The sequence below is a fragment of the Hevea brasiliensis genome, chromosome 10, assembly GCF_030052815.1.
Source record: "Hevea brasiliensis isolate MT/VB/25A 57/8 chromosome 10, ASM3005281v1, whole genome shotgun sequence".
In the NCBI taxonomy this organism is placed as follows: domain Eukaryota; kingdom Viridiplantae; phylum Streptophyta; class Magnoliopsida; order Malpighiales; family Euphorbiaceae; genus Hevea; species Hevea brasiliensis.
In genome coordinates this window covers 96958404-96979144 of record NC_079502.1, presented here as the reverse complement: position 1 = coordinate 96979144, position 20741 = coordinate 96958404, and the positions used below count along the sequence as shown (strand labels likewise).

Here is a 20741-nt window from a genome sequence, read left to right as displayed (position 1 = left end):
GTCCAGATGGAATCAAATACTGGATCCTTAAGAATTCTTGGGCAAAAAGTTGGGGGGAGGGAGGATATATGAGATTGGCTAGAGGTGTAGCTGGTAATGTTGGCATCTGTGGAATAACTTCGGATTCCAGTTTTCCTATTGCCTGAACATATGCATTCTTCTTGTAGGGCAGTCTTTCTTAGTACAAATGAGGTTGAATAAAATTTACCATCGTTAATTATATGTATGAGTATACTTGAAATTTCTCAATGAAGCTTACCAAATCCTTAAACCAAGAGAATTATGTATGTATTTACGAATTTTCTGCTTCTGTTTTTTTATTAAGGCCCATGCCAACAGCATCCCCAATACACAAATAATTTATTAACGAAAACAAGTCTGCTTCCGTTGTAAGATTCAATAATTTGTTGATCTTTGCATTACAATAATTTGCTGAATAACCAACGAATTAAACTTGTCACAACAAGAAGTCGTTGTGAAATTTGGTTCAGTGTTGCTAAAACAAAACATTGGTCGAGGTAGTGAACAAACAAGAACGTCTATAGGAAACCACTTATACAGCTACATGCCAATGTAGTAGCATAACAAGCCAACATTCAAGTCCCAAACCAGAGAAAACAATTTGAATTTGTACTGGTTCTTTTGTTTTCTATTATAAAGACACATACTTCTAGACAATGTAGCATACCTAGGCCATACCATAACATTGGAACAGATTGCAAGCAACGATAAAGAGCCTGGAAGGCACCAAAACATTGGAATTTGCGGGCCATCCAATAGTTAGAACATAGATATTTCTCTATATAAACCATGCGGGCTGCACATATGTACCTGCATCTCACTCTTTGCTACACATCCAAAATACTTTATTTTCACATAGTATTGATAAGTTATGGCTTTAGAATGGCCAATGCAATGTTGGTTTGCTTTCGTCCTAATTTTGACAATCTGGCCTAATCAAGCTACTTCCCGCGACCTCCACAAGTCATTATCTATGGCTGAGAGACATAAGCAGTGGATGGAAAAATATGGAAAGGCTTATAAGGATGACAATGAGAAGCAAAGACACTTACAAATATTCAAGAACAATGTTGAGTACATAGAGTCCTTCAATGCTGCTGGGGCCAAACCCTACAGGTTAGGCATTAACCAATTTGCAGATCAGACCAATGATGAGTTTAAGGCTTTTCGTAAAGGATATAAGAGGCCCAGAGATGCAAGGTTGGGGAAAACGTCATTTAAGTATGAAAATGTGACTGTCGTACCTGCTAACTTGGACTGGAGAAAGAAAGGAGCTGTTACTCCTATAAAGAATCAAGGCCACTGCGGTAAGCAAGCAGAAAATAACCCTTAATTAATATTGATCAGTTCTTTTCTTTTTCCTTTTTCAATGACTGGATTATATATCCCTAGAGTGTAGAATTTTCCTTTGGGTTAATATGGTATATTATAATATTAATGTTTGGCTTCTTTTTTTATGTCAAAACAAAAATGAAAATAGGCAGTTGTTGGGCTTTCTCAGCAGTGGCAGCCACTGAGGGGATCAACCAGATAACTACAGGCACATTGATCTCTCTATCCGAGCAAGAGCTTGTGGATTGTGACACTAAAGGTAATGATCAAGGCTGTGAGGGTGGTTATATGGAAGATGCATTCAAGTTCATAATAAACAACCGAGGCATAAGCAGTGAAGCTAATTACCCCTACAACGAAACTGATGGAACTTGTAACACAACAATGAAAGCTTTCCCTGCAGCTAAAATAACTGGATATGAACAAGTTCCTGCCAACAATGAGACAGAGCTGTTGAAAGCAGTAGCCAACCAGCCAATATCTGTTTCGGTTGATGCTGGAGGAGACTTCATGTTCTACGAAAGTGGTGTTTTCACTGGAGATTGTGGAACTGACCTAGACCATGGGATCGCAGCAGTTGGTTATGGTAACACTAGTGAAGGTGTCAAATATTGGCTTGTCAAGAATTCTTGGGGTGTTGAATGGGGTGAAGAAGGATACATCAGGATGGAAAGAGATGTTGCTGCTAAGGAAGGCCTCTGTGGAATAGCTATAGATTCCTCTTATCCCATTGCCTAATTAATTACATATTGTTCAAGCATCTTTAATTATGTATTTTTAGCTTTCACTTTCGAATAATTGCATTTCCCAAACTTCATTTTAAATATTTCTGTACTAAGATTGTTCTCCCTTTTTTTTTTTTTTTTTTTTTTGCAAATTGTTCCCCATATTAATAAAATAGTAAACCTTTTTGCTATATATATATATTTATAGTTATGGATATTCTCGGTTAACTTTGCATATTAAAATTAAGCCCCTCCCTCAGACTATTTTAAAGGGTGCTCCCCTACATTGGTGTAATGCATAAGGATAAATAATCTTGTTTCCCTGCGAAATTGAGCCCTAATTGTGCTCCAGGGAAATTAAACTCTAATCAATAAGAAAGATGACTTAACATCTTTTTCAATTGGGCTAATTTATTGAGTTAAAATCGTAAAATTTTAAGATTTATTTATTTTTATTAGAGGATGAGAAGAGAGTATATTAAATTATGAACGTCTTATACCATGAGCTACTTAATTATTAATTTATTAATTTAAAGTAGCATATTGCAATCTCAAAGGCTCTCCAGTTATCTTGTGACCATTCCTTGTTAGATTTGTCGTTTGATAAAATTATATTGAAATCAGACTCTAAAGTTGCGCTTGCTGATGTGGCCCAACCGCAAGTGCACAGGTCGTATAAGTAATATAGAAAAGATGTCGTTCCCACGGGGAGTTGTGTTAATGATCGAATTTTTAATATAAAAATTGATTAATTTGAATATTTTTGAAATTAAAGTAATAAATTGATAGATATTGAAATGTGAAATCTATATGTATAAAATTAATAATCTATTCAACAATGTAATGATTTAACTAAATTTGTAGCAAATTAAAATAAGCAAATTGAAATATGGCAAGATTTAAAATGGCAAGTAAATAAATTCAATTAGAAATTAACAATGATAAAAAGGGCGATTCCGGAGTTCGGGAGTTCATATTCAAGCTATTTTTGTATTTTTAAATTGGTTATCCAATCTTATGGAACTTACGGGTTTTAAGGAGATTAATTCTTAAATATTTTGAATACCCTTTCGAGTGGGACAAAGAGTGCCTTAATCAATCTAATCCTACTTTCGTGGAGTTAAAATTAATCAAGACCCATTAAGTTCCTTAATTAATCTGTAAATCATCTTAATCCTTAGTCTATTTCTATATATAAGTTAATTAAGTTCAATTTCTTGATTATTTATTACAAGGTTTTCTCCTTTTGGTGCTTCAACAATGGATTAAGAACAATACTTAATGGGATCCTACACTAAGCATGTCATTGAGCACACAAGAAATGAATAAAACTCATTAAAACCACAAAATATGGATTACCCAATCAAAATCCACAAAATATCTCAAATATTACATCCCCACTCTAGAATCTAATGAAAACTACTCACTATCCATAATATTTACAAGAAATTCTGAGTTAATATGGAAATAAATCTTTAATCTAAGCTAAGAACTAAGAAACCCAATACAAGAAAGGTAGGAAATATGTAAAAAAAGAAGAAAACTCCAAATCTGGTCTAGAAATGGAGAGGTGACGTTTTGCTCTCTATTTTTGACTCTTCCCCTGCTGCTGCTTCCTTTTATGTGTCCTCATCTTTTTTTTCTAAAATGAGATAAGGGCCTATTTATATCTTTTTCTGACAAGTAGCCCTAAAATAGTGTGTTTGAGGTGTGTTTTCATGAGGGAATCTTCTGCCAGCTTATTATGATGACTCTATGAAACTGCATAAGTGGACTGCATAAGTTATACAGTCCCTTATGCAGTTTTCGGCAAGTTTCTAGGCTTTCTGAGTGAAGCTGCATAAGCAAGGAGTAAGTCTGCATAAGTCATTGCAAGAATGGAAAATTTTGCTTCTTCTCCCTGTGCAGAACTGCACAACTTATGCGGCAAGTTATGCGCAATTTGGCCACTGCATAATTCAACTTTCAAACTTGTTTTTGATATCTTTGGCTGTAGGAATCACTCTTCATTGGCAAAATTTCTTTTTTAGTCCCTCAAAAACACCATTTTTCCTACAAAATAAAGTAAAATTACAAATTAATCAAAAAAATGGCAATCATAAAAAAAACTATCTAAATAACTGATAAAATTGGCTAAAAGTGACTAACAATTAAATAAAATGGCATGAAATTAAACCTAAATGACTATGCAAAATGCATGTATCAAATACCTCCAAACTCAAATCTTTACTTGTCCTCAAGCAAACTTTAAAATATAATGCAATTTTTAGGAGTGCCTTGTCCAAAGAGCTATGAAAATCACTTATTAAAGTAACTTAACATACCTTTAGCCATACCAATAATCCATATACCCATCCATCAAAATGCAAAGAATTTAATGCTTATCCAAGCTTTCACCGCTTAGCCATCAAGTCAAATATCATCCGAAATTCCCAAACCAACCAATCAAAAGAGAGAGTCATGCTCAAAAGGAATTCTAGAACAATCAATAGTCAAGGTGTCTCTATATAGAATGATGGAATTGAATGAATGAATGGATAATTTTCCAATCCCATAGGCAAATTCCCTACTCCTATCTCCACTAATGTAGCAAGTACTATCAAGAGATCAAAGGTCTTTTTAGGAATGCAATGGGGCGATGGGGTTCAAAATGAGGTTAAGAAGAAAAAGGGTAAAAAGGATTCAAAGCATGAGAATATTTTCAATCTTAAAAACATAAGGTACACTTCTTATTTTATTATTATTATTTTTTTTAATATATATAAAAAGGAGAGAAATACACAATGAGAATTTTCAAGTGCTAACATATTTTACAAAATATATAAAATAGAGGGACACTTTGATACTTTAAACTTGTATCTTGTATTTTCTCTTGATGATTGTCCTTAAAAATGTCACCCCCAAACTCATTTCCTTTAATTACTTTGGGTGGATTTCTTTCAATTTGAATGACAATATTGAAAAGCACGTATGCTAGCACTTTTACAAGATGACAAGCATTTCTTCTCCCTTTCATTATTATATATTTTTTTCTTTTTTTTTTCTTTTTTTATTTTTTTTATTATTTTTTTAATATGAATATAAAGTTTACCTAATAAATAATTATCCTCATGAAAAGGGTTGGAGTGTTTGGTTCATTGGCTAGGTAGCAATAAAGGTTTCAAGAAAAATTAGGAATAAAAAGGCTCAAAAGGGTTTGCAAGGGTTAATTTTAATTAGGAAAAAGGCCAAAGGCTTAAAATGAGAAGGTTTAAATCAAAGAATGCCTAATAATCTCTCTTTTCAAGTACAAGCTGGTATTTCGCCTTGAAAGATTTAGAAAATTTGTTCTAGGATTGGTGAGACATCACTTGACTACCTTATATCCAATAACTCCCTCTAAACACTTCAATCTCTAAATGACTAGTTGGGTGACTTTTTTGCTAAGAAGATATAAGCAAGGGATAAACACTTCAAAACTTTGTAACTCTTAAGAAACTTTCAATCCACAAACCCAACTTAAGGTAAGTCAAATCACTCTCATAGGCAACTTTTCAATACTCAAGGGATTTGGCAAAAGATTTTATTTCATGATGCATGATTTATAAAAATGAGCAATGCATTAACTAAATGGAGGAAATCTATTTGTGTGCAATGTGTACAATTTCTAAGTGATGTATAATGTGTATGTGAATGTGTTATGTATATGTATATATGGATGTGTATGTAAAATATTGATAATATATATGTAAATGGAATGGGATGAGATGTACCTATACTCAAAATGTGAAAAATGTAGCAAAAATCAAAATGCACACCCCCAAACTCAAAATTGGACATTGTCCTCAATGTCTAAGGTAGTGCAGCATGGAAACTCAAAGCCAAGAGAAATAACCAGGAATAGTTAAATTTAAAAGTAAAAAGAAAGAGTTACCTGGTATAGAGCAGTGTTTTAACATCTAAAATGTGAATTGAAAAGATGATGGTGATGCATAAGAAAGCTGCACAGGTTATGCAGAATAAATACTTGGTAGAACAGGCGCAAAAGGAGAGTGCATAAGCTATACAGTATGGCATGAGTTGCAGAAGGGATTGCATAGGCTATGCAGAACATTTGCATAAGGAGTTTCATAGCCTGTGCAGTATATTGAAAAGCTGCAGCATAATGATATATCAAGGAAAAACTTACAAACACCAGCAGAAGTATGTAAATATATACAGTGTATTGACAAGTATGCATAAAGGGTCAACAAAGGCAATAAAAAAAAATGAAGAACCAATGGAATAGCCATCAAACTGTATTTCAAGAAAATAGAATTCAAAACAGACTAAAATTGTTTCAGCACATCTAAAAAGAAAAGCTCCTAGAAGTTGAACAAAAGCAAGATAAAAACTAATCTAAGTCTATGGTTTTGCCCTTGTCCAAAGGTGCTGCTAGAGGACTAGATGGAGCTGGTTGCTGCTGAAGGGGTGGTTCTGGAGGAGGTGTTGGAGGTGGAGGTGGCATTCCTAGAAAAGCCATGAGCTGCTTCATCATCTCTTTTAACTCTTTCTGCTTGTCTCTGGTTTCCATAACAAGATCAAAGAATTGATCATGACGATCCTTAAGGGTATCTAGACCAAATTCAAGCTTCCTATCCACAAAATATACATCATCACTAAGCCTCTCAAGATAAGTGAATAAGGCTTTACTATTGAAAGAAGGAGGTGCTGTGGATGAAGAGGGTCCAGCTGCAGATGGTGTTGGCTATGCAGATTCTGCTGGGGTATCTTGTGCAGACTGAGTAGGTGGTGCAGGTTCAGCAGAATGCTGTTGGACTGCTGGTACAGATTGTGTCTCTGGTTGTGCAGATGGTCCTGTATCTGCTACTGGTTGTGCAATGTCAGATGGTGGCAAACTAAATTCAGTTTTGGATAAGTGAGTAGCATCAAAATATAGAGTGCCTGAAAGTGCTGGTAGAGGATGCTCTTCCGGATCAAAACCAAAATGTTTAGCTATAACAGTTATGAGCCCACCCATGACTATATCACCTACAGATTTGGTAGCAATATGTAACACATGCTCACAGAAGAAGTAACCAGGAGATATTTTGACTTTGTGAAAAGCACACCATAGCATGAACAAGTTAGATTTTCCAACAGCACCAGAACTAGTCCCTCGGCCCAAGATAGTACTAGTAATAAGCCTATGGATAAATCTAAGTGTTGGGTCTATTATTTGGGAGGTCTTGGATCTGCCAGCATAAAAACCCTGAGATTGGTTTGTAATACATCTCCAAAATTGAACAGCATTCCAAACACCTTTATTTGCTACCTCTATGCCTGTATATGGTACCCTAACAATCCATCAATAGCAAACCCAAAGATACTGTGAAATTGGTCTAATGATAGCTCTCTATTTTGCCCCAAGCATTTAAATTCATAGTTAGCTTGTAATCTATCTCATGCAATTTCAGAGTAGCAGAAAATGAGGAAATAAATTCTAAAACAAGGGCTGGATAAACTAATTCTTGTTTATGCGCAAATTCCATCCAACCTAGTCCATCAAGGTAGGCAACAACATCATCAAATAAACCAACAGATTGGAGAGTATCTGCAGAAATGTACCTAGTGGGTTGCACTTTTCTGTCCTTTAGCCTCTTAAAAGTTGCCTTATGGGTTGCATTAGGAAGGGGCAAGATAGTTTGGATACCTGTGTTGCCACTGCTAAAGGTTGCTTCTTGCTAAAGGAGGGAGATTTGGCTTGTGGGGTAGAGGTAGAAGCACCAACCCCTTGTCGTGTGGAAGCAGAAGTTTTGGGGGTTTTGGGTGTAGGTTCCGAAAGTGGAGTAGCAGGTAGATCCTTGTGTTTTGTGGGAGGTGGTGCAGAGGTCATGGGTCGAGTTGATTTAGACCGGATTCTCCTTTTATAGGTGGATGTAGGAGGAGGTGGAGGGGTTTGTTATGGAGGAGAATCAGGATTGGGGGCTTGCATTACTAGGGGCATGACTTGGAAAGGAGAGCCTTGAGGGGAAGGGGTTTCTATGGTGGTGGTCGTAGATGGTGGGAATTGAGGAGGGAAGAAGAAAGTAGAAGAGATAAGGGGAAGTTAGGGTATCGATCGGCGAAAAGGGGTATGGGAAGAGGAATTGATATAGAGAAAAATGGGAATGAAGGTGGTTATGAACAGTAATGACGGGAAGTGGGAGGTGGGAAAATGGGTAGTGCAAAAATTTTGATTTGCACAGATGTGCGAATTTATGCATAAGGGAAAAATGGGTGTGCATAAGTTATGCACTCTCTTATGCAAGTTTCGGCAGAAAATGGGAGTCTAAAAAGTTGGTCGTGCAAAAGTGCATAACTTATGCACTCTCTTATGCAAGTTTCGGCAGAAATTGGGAGTCTAAAAAGTTGGTCGTGCAAAAGTGCATAACTTATGCACTCTCTTGTGCAAGTTTCAGCTGAAATGGAAATCCCAGAGAACTTGGTTATGCAAAAGTGCATAAGTTGTGCACTTGGTCATGCAGATTTCGGCGAAATGAAAATGCAGGATTTGAAGTTATGCAAAAGTGCATAAGTTATGCACACACTTATGCAAATTTCAGTAAAAATTAAAAATTGGCAAAAATTTAGCGGTCCAAAATTGCATAAATTATGCACACCCTTATGCAGATTTTGGTAAGAAATGAAATGGCAAAATTTTGGTTATGCAGGATTGCATAAGTTATACAAGAGCTTATGCAGGTTTCGGCAGAAATGAAAAATGGCACAGAATGAGACCTAAAAGCTGCATAAGTTATACAGTTACTTATGCACATTTCAACAAGATTCAGATTATAATAAAAATGCTTTGCAAGTTTGAAAAATACACAAGAATAAAGAAATGTAACCCTGTGAAGCATAAATCATGAGAAATTATCATAAAAAACACATCAATATATGCAGAATCCATCACAATTGCACCATACAAGCTTGTAGAAGTAAGTCCTGCATAAAAGACATATGTGAATTATGTCATTTCAACTCAAACCCTGCAAATTAACATTCTAGCACATTAAAGCTCAATAAAAAAATCTGCACAAAGTTACACTTATCCACAAAAGAAAATAGACTCTCCAAGTTATGCTAAGAAAATGCAGCATGTGCACATTTAATCACACAACCCAAATAAGTTCAAAACTATTAAAATGACCCACTTACCATCATATTAACATGATAAGCACAAATACATAAAAGATACACACCTAACCTCAACAAAGAAGCAAATACCATATGCTGCAGACCTTTTTTACTGAAAATTTTCTGCATAAGCCAAGAAGGGGTCCTGCACAGGTTATGCAATGAAAATAAACTAATCTTGGGAGAGTTAATGGATAAAATATCAGATTAAGAGTTACTCCCTAGCAGTGCAACAACCTTCATCCATTGAAATACATCTACAAAGGACAAGATTCAACAATGTCAAAAATTGAATTTGGGGAGATTTAAAACAAAAACAAAAATAATAAAAGTAAATCAACAAAAGCAAAATAAAAGAACTTGGGGTGCCTCCCAAGAGCGCTAATTTATAGTCCTTAGTTAGACTCTTCATGCATTTCACTAAAAAGGAGGTGTGGGATCAGAGAGCTTGTAACAGCTTGCTCCCTTTTTTGGGTCTCCAGTTATGTAATGTTTCAATCTATACCAATTGACCTTAAAATTCCCAGATTTTTCACTCCAAATTTCAATTGCTCCATCAGGGAAAACTTTAGAAACTCTATATGGACCAGTCCACCTTGATTTAAGTTTTTCTGGAAACAATTTCAATCTTGAGTTGAACAACAAAACTGAATCACCTTCTTTAAATTCCTTTTTCCTAAGATGCTTATCATGCCAAACTTTAGTCTTTCTTTATAAATACGGGCACTTTCATAGGCATCCATCCTCAATTCTTCAAGCTCATTAAGTTGCAATAGCCTCTTCTCACTAGCTTGCTTGAGATCAAAATTCAAGGTCTGAATAGCCCAATATGCTCTATGCTCTAGCTCCACAGGTAAATGACAAGACTTACCATATACCAACCTAAAGGGAGTAGTTCCTATAGGGGTTTTGTAAGCATTCCTATATGCCCATAAAGCATCATCTAGTTTGACAGACCAATCTTTTCGAGAGTTGCTCACTGTTTTCTCCAAGATATGTTTGAGTTCCCTATTAGAAATGTCAACTTATTCTGAAGTTTGAGGATGGTATGGGGTAGCTATCTTGTGCACTACACCATACTTCCTCATTAAGCTTTCAAATAGCTTTTTACAAAAATGTGAACCCCCATCACTAATCATAGCCCTTGGAGCTCCAAATCTACTCAAGACAAATTTCTTCAAGAATTTCACTACTACCTTTGCATCATTAGTTGGAGTTGCAGTAGCTTCTACCCACTTTGACACATAGTCAACTCCAACTAGAATGTATTTATTACCATATAAAGGAGGAAATGGGCCCATAAAATCTATTCCCCATACATCGAATAATTCCACCTCAAGAATATTATTTAGGGGGCATTTCATCTCTTTTTGATAAATTTCCACTCTTTTAACATTTATCGCATTCTAACACAAATTTCCTCACATCCTTGAAAAGGTTTGACCAAAAGAAACCAGCCTGAAGAATTTTACTAGCTATTTTAGAGATTCCAAAGTGTCCTCCATAATCAAAAGCATGGCAATGATGCATAACATTCTCTATCTCCTCATCAGGAATACATCTTCTTATTAAACCATCACAACATCTCCTAAAGAGTAAAGGATCATCCCATCTATAAAATTTTACCTCATGCAAAAACTTTTTCTTTTGTTGCAATGTCATTCCTAGAGGTAAAACTCCACAAGATAGATAATTCACCAAGTCTGCATACCAATGTAGTTTAGCAACAAGAGAGAAACTGCTAGAGGTAAAACTCATCAATAGGGACTTCATACATTTCTTCATCATCCAATTTCAACCTGCTAAGATTATCCACAACTACATTTTCAGCTCCCTTCTTATCTCTAATTTCCAAATCAAACTCTTGTAGCATCAGAATCCACATAATGAGCCTAGGTTTAGCCTCCTTTTTACGGAGTAAATACCTAATAGCAGCATGATTTGAAAATATAACCACCTTTGAGTTAATAATGTAAGGTCTGAACTTTTCCAATGCAAAGACAATTGCTAAGAATTCCTTTTTAGTTGTTGCATAATTTGTTTGAGCCTCATCCAGTGTTCTACTAGCATAATAAATAGCATAAGCCCTTTTGTCCTTTCTTTGACCAAGAACAGCTCCAATTGCATAGTTGCTAGCATCACACATAATTTCAAAAGGTAGGCTCCAATCAGGCAATTGCATGATTGGTGCAGTGATAAGAGCTTGCTTCAACCTATAAAAGGCATCTAAACACTCTTGGTCAAATACAAATGGTGTGTCATGACTTAACAAATTAGACAAAGGTTTGGCTATTTTAGAAAAATCCTTAATAAAGCTTTTGTAGAACCTGGCATGTCCTAAAAACTTCGAATTCCTTTAACATTGGTAGGAGGAGCCATCTTCTCTATCACTTCAACTTTGGCTTTATCAACCTCTATTCCTCTGTTAGACACCAAATGTCCAAGCACTATCCCTTCCTGAACCATGAAATGACACTTTTCACAATTTAACACAAGGTCAGTTTCTGTACATCGCTGTAAAACTTTAGAAAGGTTAGCCAAGCATATGTCAAATGAAGATCCATAAACAGAAAAGTCATCCATAAAAAGCTCCATTATATCTTCAATAAAATCTGAGAAGATTGCCATCATGCACCTTTGAAAAGTGGCTGGTGTATTACACAACCTAAATAGCATCCTCTATAAGCAAAGGTTCCATATGGACAAGTAAAAGTGGTTTTCTCTTGATCATTTGGATGGATAGGGATTTGGAAAAATCCTGAATACCCATCTAAATAGCAAAAATAAGAATGCCTAGCCAGTCTTTCTAACATTTGATCAATGAAGGGAAGTGGAAAATGATCTTTTCTAGTGGCAATATTTAATTTTTTGTAATCTATGTACATTCGCCAACTAGTCACTGTTATGGTGGGAATTAATTCGTTATTTTCATTTTTGACCACTGTCATTCCACCTATTTTAGAGACAACATGTACTGGACTCACCCAAGTACTGTCTGAGATAGGATATATGATCCCTGCATCAAGCAACTTCAAAATTTCTTTTTTAACAACTTCTTTCATATTTGGGTTCAACCTCCTCTAATGTTCAATAGATGGCTTACAATTTTCTTCCAAAATAATTCTGTGCATGCAAAAGTGTGGACTTATTCCCTTAATGTCATCTATGGTATATCTTAAAACTTTCCTAAATTGCCTCAACACTCTTAACAACTTATCAACCTCTAAAGTGCTCAGGTTTGCATTTACAATTACTGGATAGGTGTTATTGGGGCCAAGAAATTTATACCTAAGCTGAGAAGGAAGTTGCTTAAGTTCTACCTTAGGTGCATCTTCTTCCTTGAATGATGGTTGCTTAGATTCGACTTTTTCCTTTTGTGTGAGTTAAAAAACTGGAGCAGAAATGAATGGTCGACTACCCTCTAAATGTTGAGCATATGCAGCCACGTGAGGGTTGTCATAGTCTATGCTTCCTCCATGAACCAAGCAATTTCAAGCGGATCTTCCAGATATCTCTTTCTAAAGTGTTCTTCAACCAGCTCATCAATGATATCAATTCTCAAACAAGTATCAGCTTCAGAATGATGTTTCTTCATGGTGTTATTAATATTGAAAACCAATTGATCTTCACCAACTCTAAGAGTCAATTTTTCTCCCTTAACATCAATCAATGCTCCTGCTATTGCTAGAAAGGGCCTTCCCAAGATAATTGGAATATTAGAATCCTCTTCCATTTCCAAGATGACAAAGTCAACAGGTATATAGAACTTGCCAACCTTTAGAGGCACATTCTCTAAAATCCCTTCAGGATATTTAATTGATCTGTCAGCTAACTAAAGAGAAATGTGGGTTGGCTTAAGATCTCCCATATTGAGCTTCTCATAAATGGAGAGGGGCATAAGGCTAACACTAGCCCCTAAATCACATAAAGCTTTTATAGAACATGATTCCCCAATGTGGCATGGAATTGAAAAATTCCCTGGATCCTTGAGCTTTGGAGGAAGTTTCCTTTGGAGTATGGCACTACATTCTTCTGTTAAAGCTACATTTCATGGTCTTCAAGTTTCCTCTTGTTTGAGAGAATTTCTTTTAAAAATTTTGCATAAGAGGGCATTTGTGAAAGAGCATCAATAAAAGGTGCATTTATGTATAGCTTCTTCAAAACCTCTAAGAACTTCCCAAATTGCTTATCAAGCTTGGCTTTTTGAAATCTTTGTGGAAAGGAAAGTTGTGGTTTGTAAGGCTCTGGAGGTATATACTTCTCTTCCTTCTCTTCAATTTTCTCTTTACCTTTTTCTGCACTTTTTTTCTCACTTTCTTATTTTTCACTCTCATCAATTTCTTTCTCATTTTCTCTCTTCTCACTATTTTCACTCTTCTCATTGTTTACAACCTTCCCACTTCTTAACGTAATAGCTTGACACTGCTCTCTTAGGTTTTCCAGTTGACTTGGAAGTTTTCCAAAAGACTTGTTACCTGAGGAAGATGCTTGTTGTGCAATCTGATTTTCTAACATTTTGTTATGTATTTGCATCTGTTCTAGCCTTGCTTTTATCTCTCTCATCTCTTCATCATGCTTAGTTTGGTTAGCAAGAATCTGTTGTAATAAAGCTTCTATGGTGAAACCTTGTTCTTGCTGTTTTGGTGAAGGTGCAGGATTCATGTTTCTCTGCTAAAAATTAGGCAATGGTTGCCTATTTTGCTGATATGGAATTCCTTGTTGCTGTTGTGGTTGAAGATTTTGATTTGGGACTTGATTTTGCTGATTTCCCCATGAAAAGTTGGGATGATTCCTCCAAGTTGGATTATAAGTTTGAGAGTAAGGATTCCCCATTTGTTTGTTTCCATAATTACCAACATATGCAGCTTGCTCTCCATAGTCTACTCCACAGCTAGTGGTTCCTTCTGCATAAGCAACTTGTTGTGAACTTCCAGATGATGATGATGAACTAACCAACACACTTAAATCTTCCATCTTCTTAGCCAAAACATTTGTAAGTGCATCAAACTTTGCATTAATCATGTTGAATGGATCAAGGTCATACATTCCAGCAGCTTGCCTATTTTGAGTTGGAGCTGGTCCTCTTGGACTACTCCAAAGATGAGTATTCTTTACAATTTTCTCCAATAGCTCATAAGCTTCATCTTCATGCTTCATAATAAATTCTCCTCTTGTTTGAGCATCAATTATCCCTCTAATTGCAGGAGTAACATTGGTGTAAAAATTCTGGTTTATTATCCATTTTGGAATGGCATGATGTGGGCATTGTCTCTCTAATTCCTTCCATCTTATCCATGAGTCATAGAGAGTTTCATCTTCTCTTGGTCTGAAAGTTATCATTTGATTCCTCAATTCTTGAGTTTTTCCAGGTGGAAAATATTGTGCAAGAAATGCATCAGTGAGTTGCTCCCAATTTATAATGGAGTTGTGAGGTAAAGAATCAAGCCAATCCAATGCTCTATCCTTCAAAGAGAATGGGAATAGCTTCAATCTTGCTGCGTCATCAGATACTCCAGGTTGTTTTTGCATATCACAAATCATAGCAAACTTCTTTAGATGTGTGTGTGGATTTTCAGAAGGATGTCCCCCAAATTGGGAATTTTGAATCATTTGAAGAACCTCAAAATCCATCTTATAACTATTTGCATCAATTCTTGGTCTTGCTATGCTCTCTCTCAAATCATCAAAATGAGGAAATGCATGATCCATCATACTTCCCCTAGGCACATTAGCATTTACAACCTCTTCACCTTGGGCTGCATTTTCATTGTTTTGATCATTTCCAGCATTACCACCAATTCTAATTCTTTCATCAGCCATGTCTGCTTCAATTTCAGTTTTTCTCAAGGCTTCTTTTCTTTTTCTGGTTTCTTTCTTGTTGGCTCTACAAAATTTCTTAATTTCAGGATTAAACAATAAGGATGTGTCACTTGTGCTTCTAGCTCTTCTCATAAAAGATTAAGAGTACCTAAAAAAAACAAACAAACACAAAATGAAAAGATAACAAAGATAAAACTATAAATAAGTAAAATAATCAAGAATTCAATCTTAAACAAATAACTCCCCAACAACGGCGCCAAAAACTTGATGTGGCCTAACCGCAAGTGTACGGGTCGTACAAGTAATATAGAAAAGATATCATTCCCACGAGGAGTTGTGTTAATGATCAAATTTTTAATATAAAAATTGACTAATTTGAATATTTTTGAAATTAAAGCAATAAATTGATAGATATTGAAATGTGAAATCTATATGTGTAAAATTAATAATCTATTCAACAATGTAATGATTTAACTAAATTTGCATCAAATTAAAATAAGAAAATTGAAATATGGCAATATTTAAAATGGCAAGTAATTAAATTCAATTAGAAATTAACAATGATAAAAAGGGCGATTCCGGAGTTCGGGAGTTCATATTCAAGCTATTTTGGGATTTTTAAATTGGTTATCCAATCTTATGGAACTTACGGGTTTTAAAGAGATTAATTCTTAAATCCTTTGAATACCCTTTCGAGTGGGACAAAGAGTGCCTTAATCAATCTAATCCTACTTTTATGGAGTTAAAATTAATCAAGACCCATTAAGTTCCTTAATTAATCTGTAAATCTTTTTTATCCTTAGTCTATTTCTAGATCTAAGTTAATTAAGTCCAATTTCTTGATTATCTATCACAATGTTTTCTCCTTTCAGTGCTTCAACCATGGATTAAGAACAATACTTAATGGGATCCTACACTAAGCATGTCATTGAGCACACAAAAAATGAATAAAACTCATTAAAACCACAAAATATAGATTACCCAATCAAAATTCACAAAATATCTCAAATATTACATCCTCACTCCAGAATCTAATGAAAACTACTCACTATCCATAATATTTACAAGAAATTCTGAGTTAATATGGAAATAAATCTTTAATCTAAGCTAAGAACTAAGAAACCCAATACAAGAAAGGTAGGAAATATGCAAGAAAAGAAGAAAACTCCAAATCTGGTCTAGAAATGGAGAGGTGACGTTTTGCTCTCTATTTTTGACTCTTCCCTTGCTGCTGCTTCCTTTTATGTCTCCTCATCTTTTTTCTAAAAAGAGATAAGGGCCTATTTATATCTTTTTCTGACAAGTAGCCCTAAAATGGTGTGTTTGAGGTGTGTTTTCATGAGGGAATCTTCTGTCAGCTCATTATGATGACTCTATGAAACTGCATAAGTGGACTGCATAAGTTATGCAGTCCCTTATGCAATTTTCGGTAAGTTTCTAGGCTCTCTGAGTGAAGCTGCATAAGTCAGGAGTAAATCTGCATAAGTCATGCAGTGACTTATGCAGTTTTCAGCAGGAATGGAAAATTTTGCTTCTTCTCCCTGTGCAGAACTGCACAACTTATGCGGCAAGTTATTCGCAATTTGGCCACTGCATAATTCAACTTTCAAACTTGTTTTTGATATCTTTGGCTGTAGGAATCACTCCTAATTGGCAAAATTTCTTTTTTAGTTCCTCAAAAATACTACTTTTCCTACAAAACAAAGTAAAATTACAAATTAATCTACAAATTGGCATTCATAAAAAAAACTATCTAAATAACTAATAAAATTGGCTAAAAGTGACTAATAATTAAATAAAATGGCATGAAATTAAACATAAATGACTATGCAAAATGCATGTATCACTTGCTTAGATAATGAAAACATCTACTGCTCCTCAGTATTTATCGTCTTTTTGAAACATAATTGATGATCGTATTAGTCTGCTACCTTCTGTTAGTTTTAAGCATATCTTGCATGAGGATAATGGCATACCCGATAGTCTTGCTAAGCAGGGGTTAAGCAGTTGGATGAGCTTATTGCTTCTTTTTTTTAACTCTTTAGGGCGCTCGTGCTGAAGGTTGCAGTAGATTGTAGCTTGATTGGTGTAGAAGGCCAAAGGCTATCAACAGGAGGATGGATGAGTTTAATGTGTAGTATCAGTTATAACTTTTTTTTTCTGGGTTTTTTTCTTATTGGTTTGTTGCTTCTTAATTTGCTTTTGTGTTTATCTTGTTGTGTTCTTCTTGAAAAGTTCTACTGCAGTATTCACTTTGTGCTTTGGTGATTCTGCTTTATATTCTAGTACTCTATTTTAGTTTAGTTGGAGCATTTTTTTTTTATCTCATTTCTCTAAATTTTTTTTTACTTAACATATATTATCCTAAATTGAGTGTACAAGAGAGTTCTGCTGATCAAGTGCTAGTTAAATGATATATGTTAAGTTTTTTTTTAAATTTTATATAAAATCAATAAAATTAGATTGCTTATATATAAAAATAAAAAAATAAAAAAAAAAACAGCATTTTCGATGATCCATCAGGATGTGAAAATTGGAATTATAATATAATTTCTCATATTTTAGGGCTCAAATCATAGCTTGGACTAAAAGAAGTTGATCCATAACCCCAAACTTTAGAAGAGAATACAGTCACTGGTTGCTACTGTTAATTATAATCAATAAGTGTCCGAAGAAGGGAAGATTTATACTGTTTGGGATTATGGTTGCAATCTATTTTAAAAAATATATATATTATAATTCAGTAATAATTGTATATATATTGAATCTAGAAATTTAGGTTTAAGTCCTTCTCAACTTTATATATAATAAAAAATTACTTTAAATATTATTAAAAAAACTTTAAAAATTATTTAATTATTTTAGAATTCTTATAATTAAAATAAATTTAATTTAATTTAAAATTTTATTTTTAATAATTTCTTATTAATATATTTAAAGTGTTTTAACAGTAATGTTAAATACACTCGAGTCTCTTGGCCTCAAGTATTATGAGGTAGATTGATTTTTTTTTTTTTTCTTTTCTAAAATTTTAGTCCTTCTCTCTGTAAAATAAATAAAAAAAGCCTTAAGAACATTGACAATTTGCCATTGCAAATAAACAGATGTTATTACAATGCAGCAAAAGATGGACATATGTTTATTAACATATTTCAAATTATTGTTAAAATTGTGAAGTTTTGAGTTTAAATTTCATTCAAAATTGAATAATAGTTAAAAGGCGTTAGAGCATACCCACATATTATTTCTGTTTCATTTACACTTGAAGACAAGCTAGCCTTCTCACTTTAGGCTGCTACACACACTTCACGTTGCACTGAAATTGGTCTTGTTTTGGCCTTCACAAGATTAGCTTGGTAGAATGTTTCACACAAACCCAGAGTTTACTGGTAAAATTCGAGTATACAATTGCATGCCAAATGTGAATTACTTGTACAAAGCGAATATTCAAGACACAGAGCAGAGTAACGATTTGGATTTGTAAGAGTCTCCTTTTGTTTTCTATCTTAAAGACAGTTTAGCATACCATGACATTGGACAGATTGCAAGAAACAACAGAACCTGGCATCAAGTCTTCGAATTTGGCTAATGCAGGATATGCATGCATGACAACAAAGCTTGCCTTAGCCAAGCAAGGTGCTTGAGTCTTGGACACCAATAACAAGAAAAATTGAATTTGGATACAAATAGATATTCTCAATGTTATATAAATACAAAGGAAATTAAATAATCCATCATAATAAAAAAATTAAAGGAAAAAAAGTGCATTCATTATGATTATCCATGGTGTATAGAAGGAAAAAGCTCATATAAAATGTATAATGAAGTGCTTGACATATATAAATATCAAATTTAAAAACATCTACCTTCAAATATTACTTCCTAATTAAGGACAAATTGGCAGAAATATTAATTATTTCTTATTTTAATTATTAATAAGTCTGAAAAAAAAATCATTATTAAAACAGTACTATCAAAGTATCAAATATTTAATATATAAAAAATAGAGTGAAATACGCAACTACATATGTTAATTATTTTCTTTTTTTCTTTATTTAATACAATTTTGCATATTATATCTAACATATTTTTTCTATATAAACTATGCGAACACATGAACATGTGTATGCTTCTCACTACTCTTTCCTAGCTACTTAATACACATCCAAACGGATACACTTGGTAAGTGATGGCCTCATTATGCTCAAGGCAATGCTGGTTTGCTTTCTTCCTCGTTTTGGCAATTTGGGCTAATCAAGCTACCCCCCGTGAGCTCCACGAGTCATCATCCATGGCTGAGAGATATAAGCGGTGGTTGGCAAAATATGGAAAGTCTTATAGGAGTGCTGGGGAGAGACAAAGGCGCTTCCAGATATTCAAGGATAACGTTGAGTTTATAGACTCCTTCAATGCTAAAGGTCACAAAACTTACAAGCTAGGCATTAACAAATTTGCTGATCAAACCATTGCAGAGTTTCAGGCTACCCATAAAGGATATAAGAGGCTTGGATCCAAAAGGTTAGAGAAAACATCATTTAAGTATGAAAATGTGACTGTTGTCCCTCCTAGCATGGACTGGAGAAAGAAAGGTGCTGTTACTCCTGTAAAGGATCAAGGGAATTGCTGTAAGGAACTAGAAAAATAGATCCATTAATTATATTAATTACTTACTAGTTATTCTTTTCTTTTCCTTTTTTTTTTAATTTCTAACTCTTTTTTTTCTTTGTTTGGAAAAAAAAAAATTGAAAATAGTGAGTTGTTGGGCTTTCTCAGCAGTGGCAGCCATTGAAGGGATAATCAAGATAACTACAGGTAAATTGATCTCTCTATCTGAGCAGGAGCTTTTAGATTGTGACACCAAAGGTATCAATCAAGGATGTAAAGGTGGTCTGATGGAAGATGCATTCAAGTTCATAATAAGTAAGAAAGGCATATCAAGCAGAGCTAATTACACTTATAAAGCAAATCAAGGAACTTGTAAAAAAGCTCCCCACGAAGCTAAAATCAAGAGATATGAAGTTGTTCCTGCCAATAACGAGACAAAATTGTTGATGGCTGTGGCCAACCAGCCAGTATCTGTTTGCGTTGATAGTAGGTCACAAGACTTCACGTACTATGAAAATGGTATTTTCATGGGAGATTGTGGAACTGAGGTTGATCATGGGGTCACCATAGTTGGTTATGGTACCACAAGTGAAGGGATAAAATATTGGCTTGTCAAGAATTCATGGGGTGATGATTGGGGTGAAAATGGATACATGAGGATAAAAAGAGATGTTGCTGCTAAGGAAGGCCTCTGTGCTATAGCTACGGATTCCTCCTATCCAATTGCCTAAATTAAATTAATTTGCATGGATTCAACAGTTCTCAATTATGCATTTTCATTTTCTTAAAATAAATGTTGCCAAAATCCAGACTGTCCTCCAAATAAATTAAATATACAATAAAGTTTTAATTTGAAGTTTGTGCGTGTATATATATATAGTCTTCAAATAAAATTTTTCATATAGCAAAGTAAATTTAGGGTCATAAGAATAAATTGATTAACCCAAAGAAGAGAAGAGGTAAGCCGAATTTGATTCAAAATAAAAAAATTAATAGAATTGATTTAATTTGGATATTTAGTTCGATTTTCTCAATAAATCAGTTCAATTTTTTATTTTAAAGAATTCAATCTATTTAATTTAATTTTCTAAAAAAAAATAA

The 20741-nt window shown here is 34.3% G+C and overlaps 2 protein-coding genes and 1 non-coding gene across 3 annotated transcripts; all 3 read left to right on the top strand.

Moving 5' to 3' along the window:
* Window positions 1–833: 833 nt before the first annotated feature.
* On the top strand, window positions 834–2203 carry LOC110647692 (senescence-specific cysteine protease SAG39-like). Its single transcript, XM_021801644.2, has 2 exons — window positions 834–1328; window positions 1502–2203. The coding sequence occupies exons 1-2, from the start codon at window positions 893–895 to the stop codon at window positions 2089–2091; spliced, it is 1026 nt and encodes a 341-aa protein (XP_021657336.2). The 5' UTR covers window positions 834–892; the 3' UTR covers window positions 2092–2203.
* Window positions 2204–14463: 12260 nt separating this feature from the next.
* LOC131170129 (small nucleolar RNA R71) lies at window positions 14464–14570 on the top strand. Its single transcript, XR_009141071.1, has one exon. It is a non-coding gene; the product is annotated as a small nucleolar RNA R71 (small nucleolar RNA).
* A 4616-nt stretch (window positions 14571–19186) lies between these two features.
* On the top strand, window positions 19187–20456 carry LOC110647525 (senescence-specific cysteine protease SAG39-like). Its single transcript, XM_058128740.1, has 2 exons — window positions 19187–19660; window positions 19788–20456. Exons 1-2 carry the CDS (start codon window positions 19225–19227, stop codon window positions 20369–20371), a joined length of 1020 nt encoding a protein of 339 aa, XP_057984723.1. The 5' UTR covers window positions 19187–19224; the 3' UTR covers window positions 20372–20456.
* The last annotated feature ends 285 nt before the right edge of the window (window positions 20457–20741 follow it).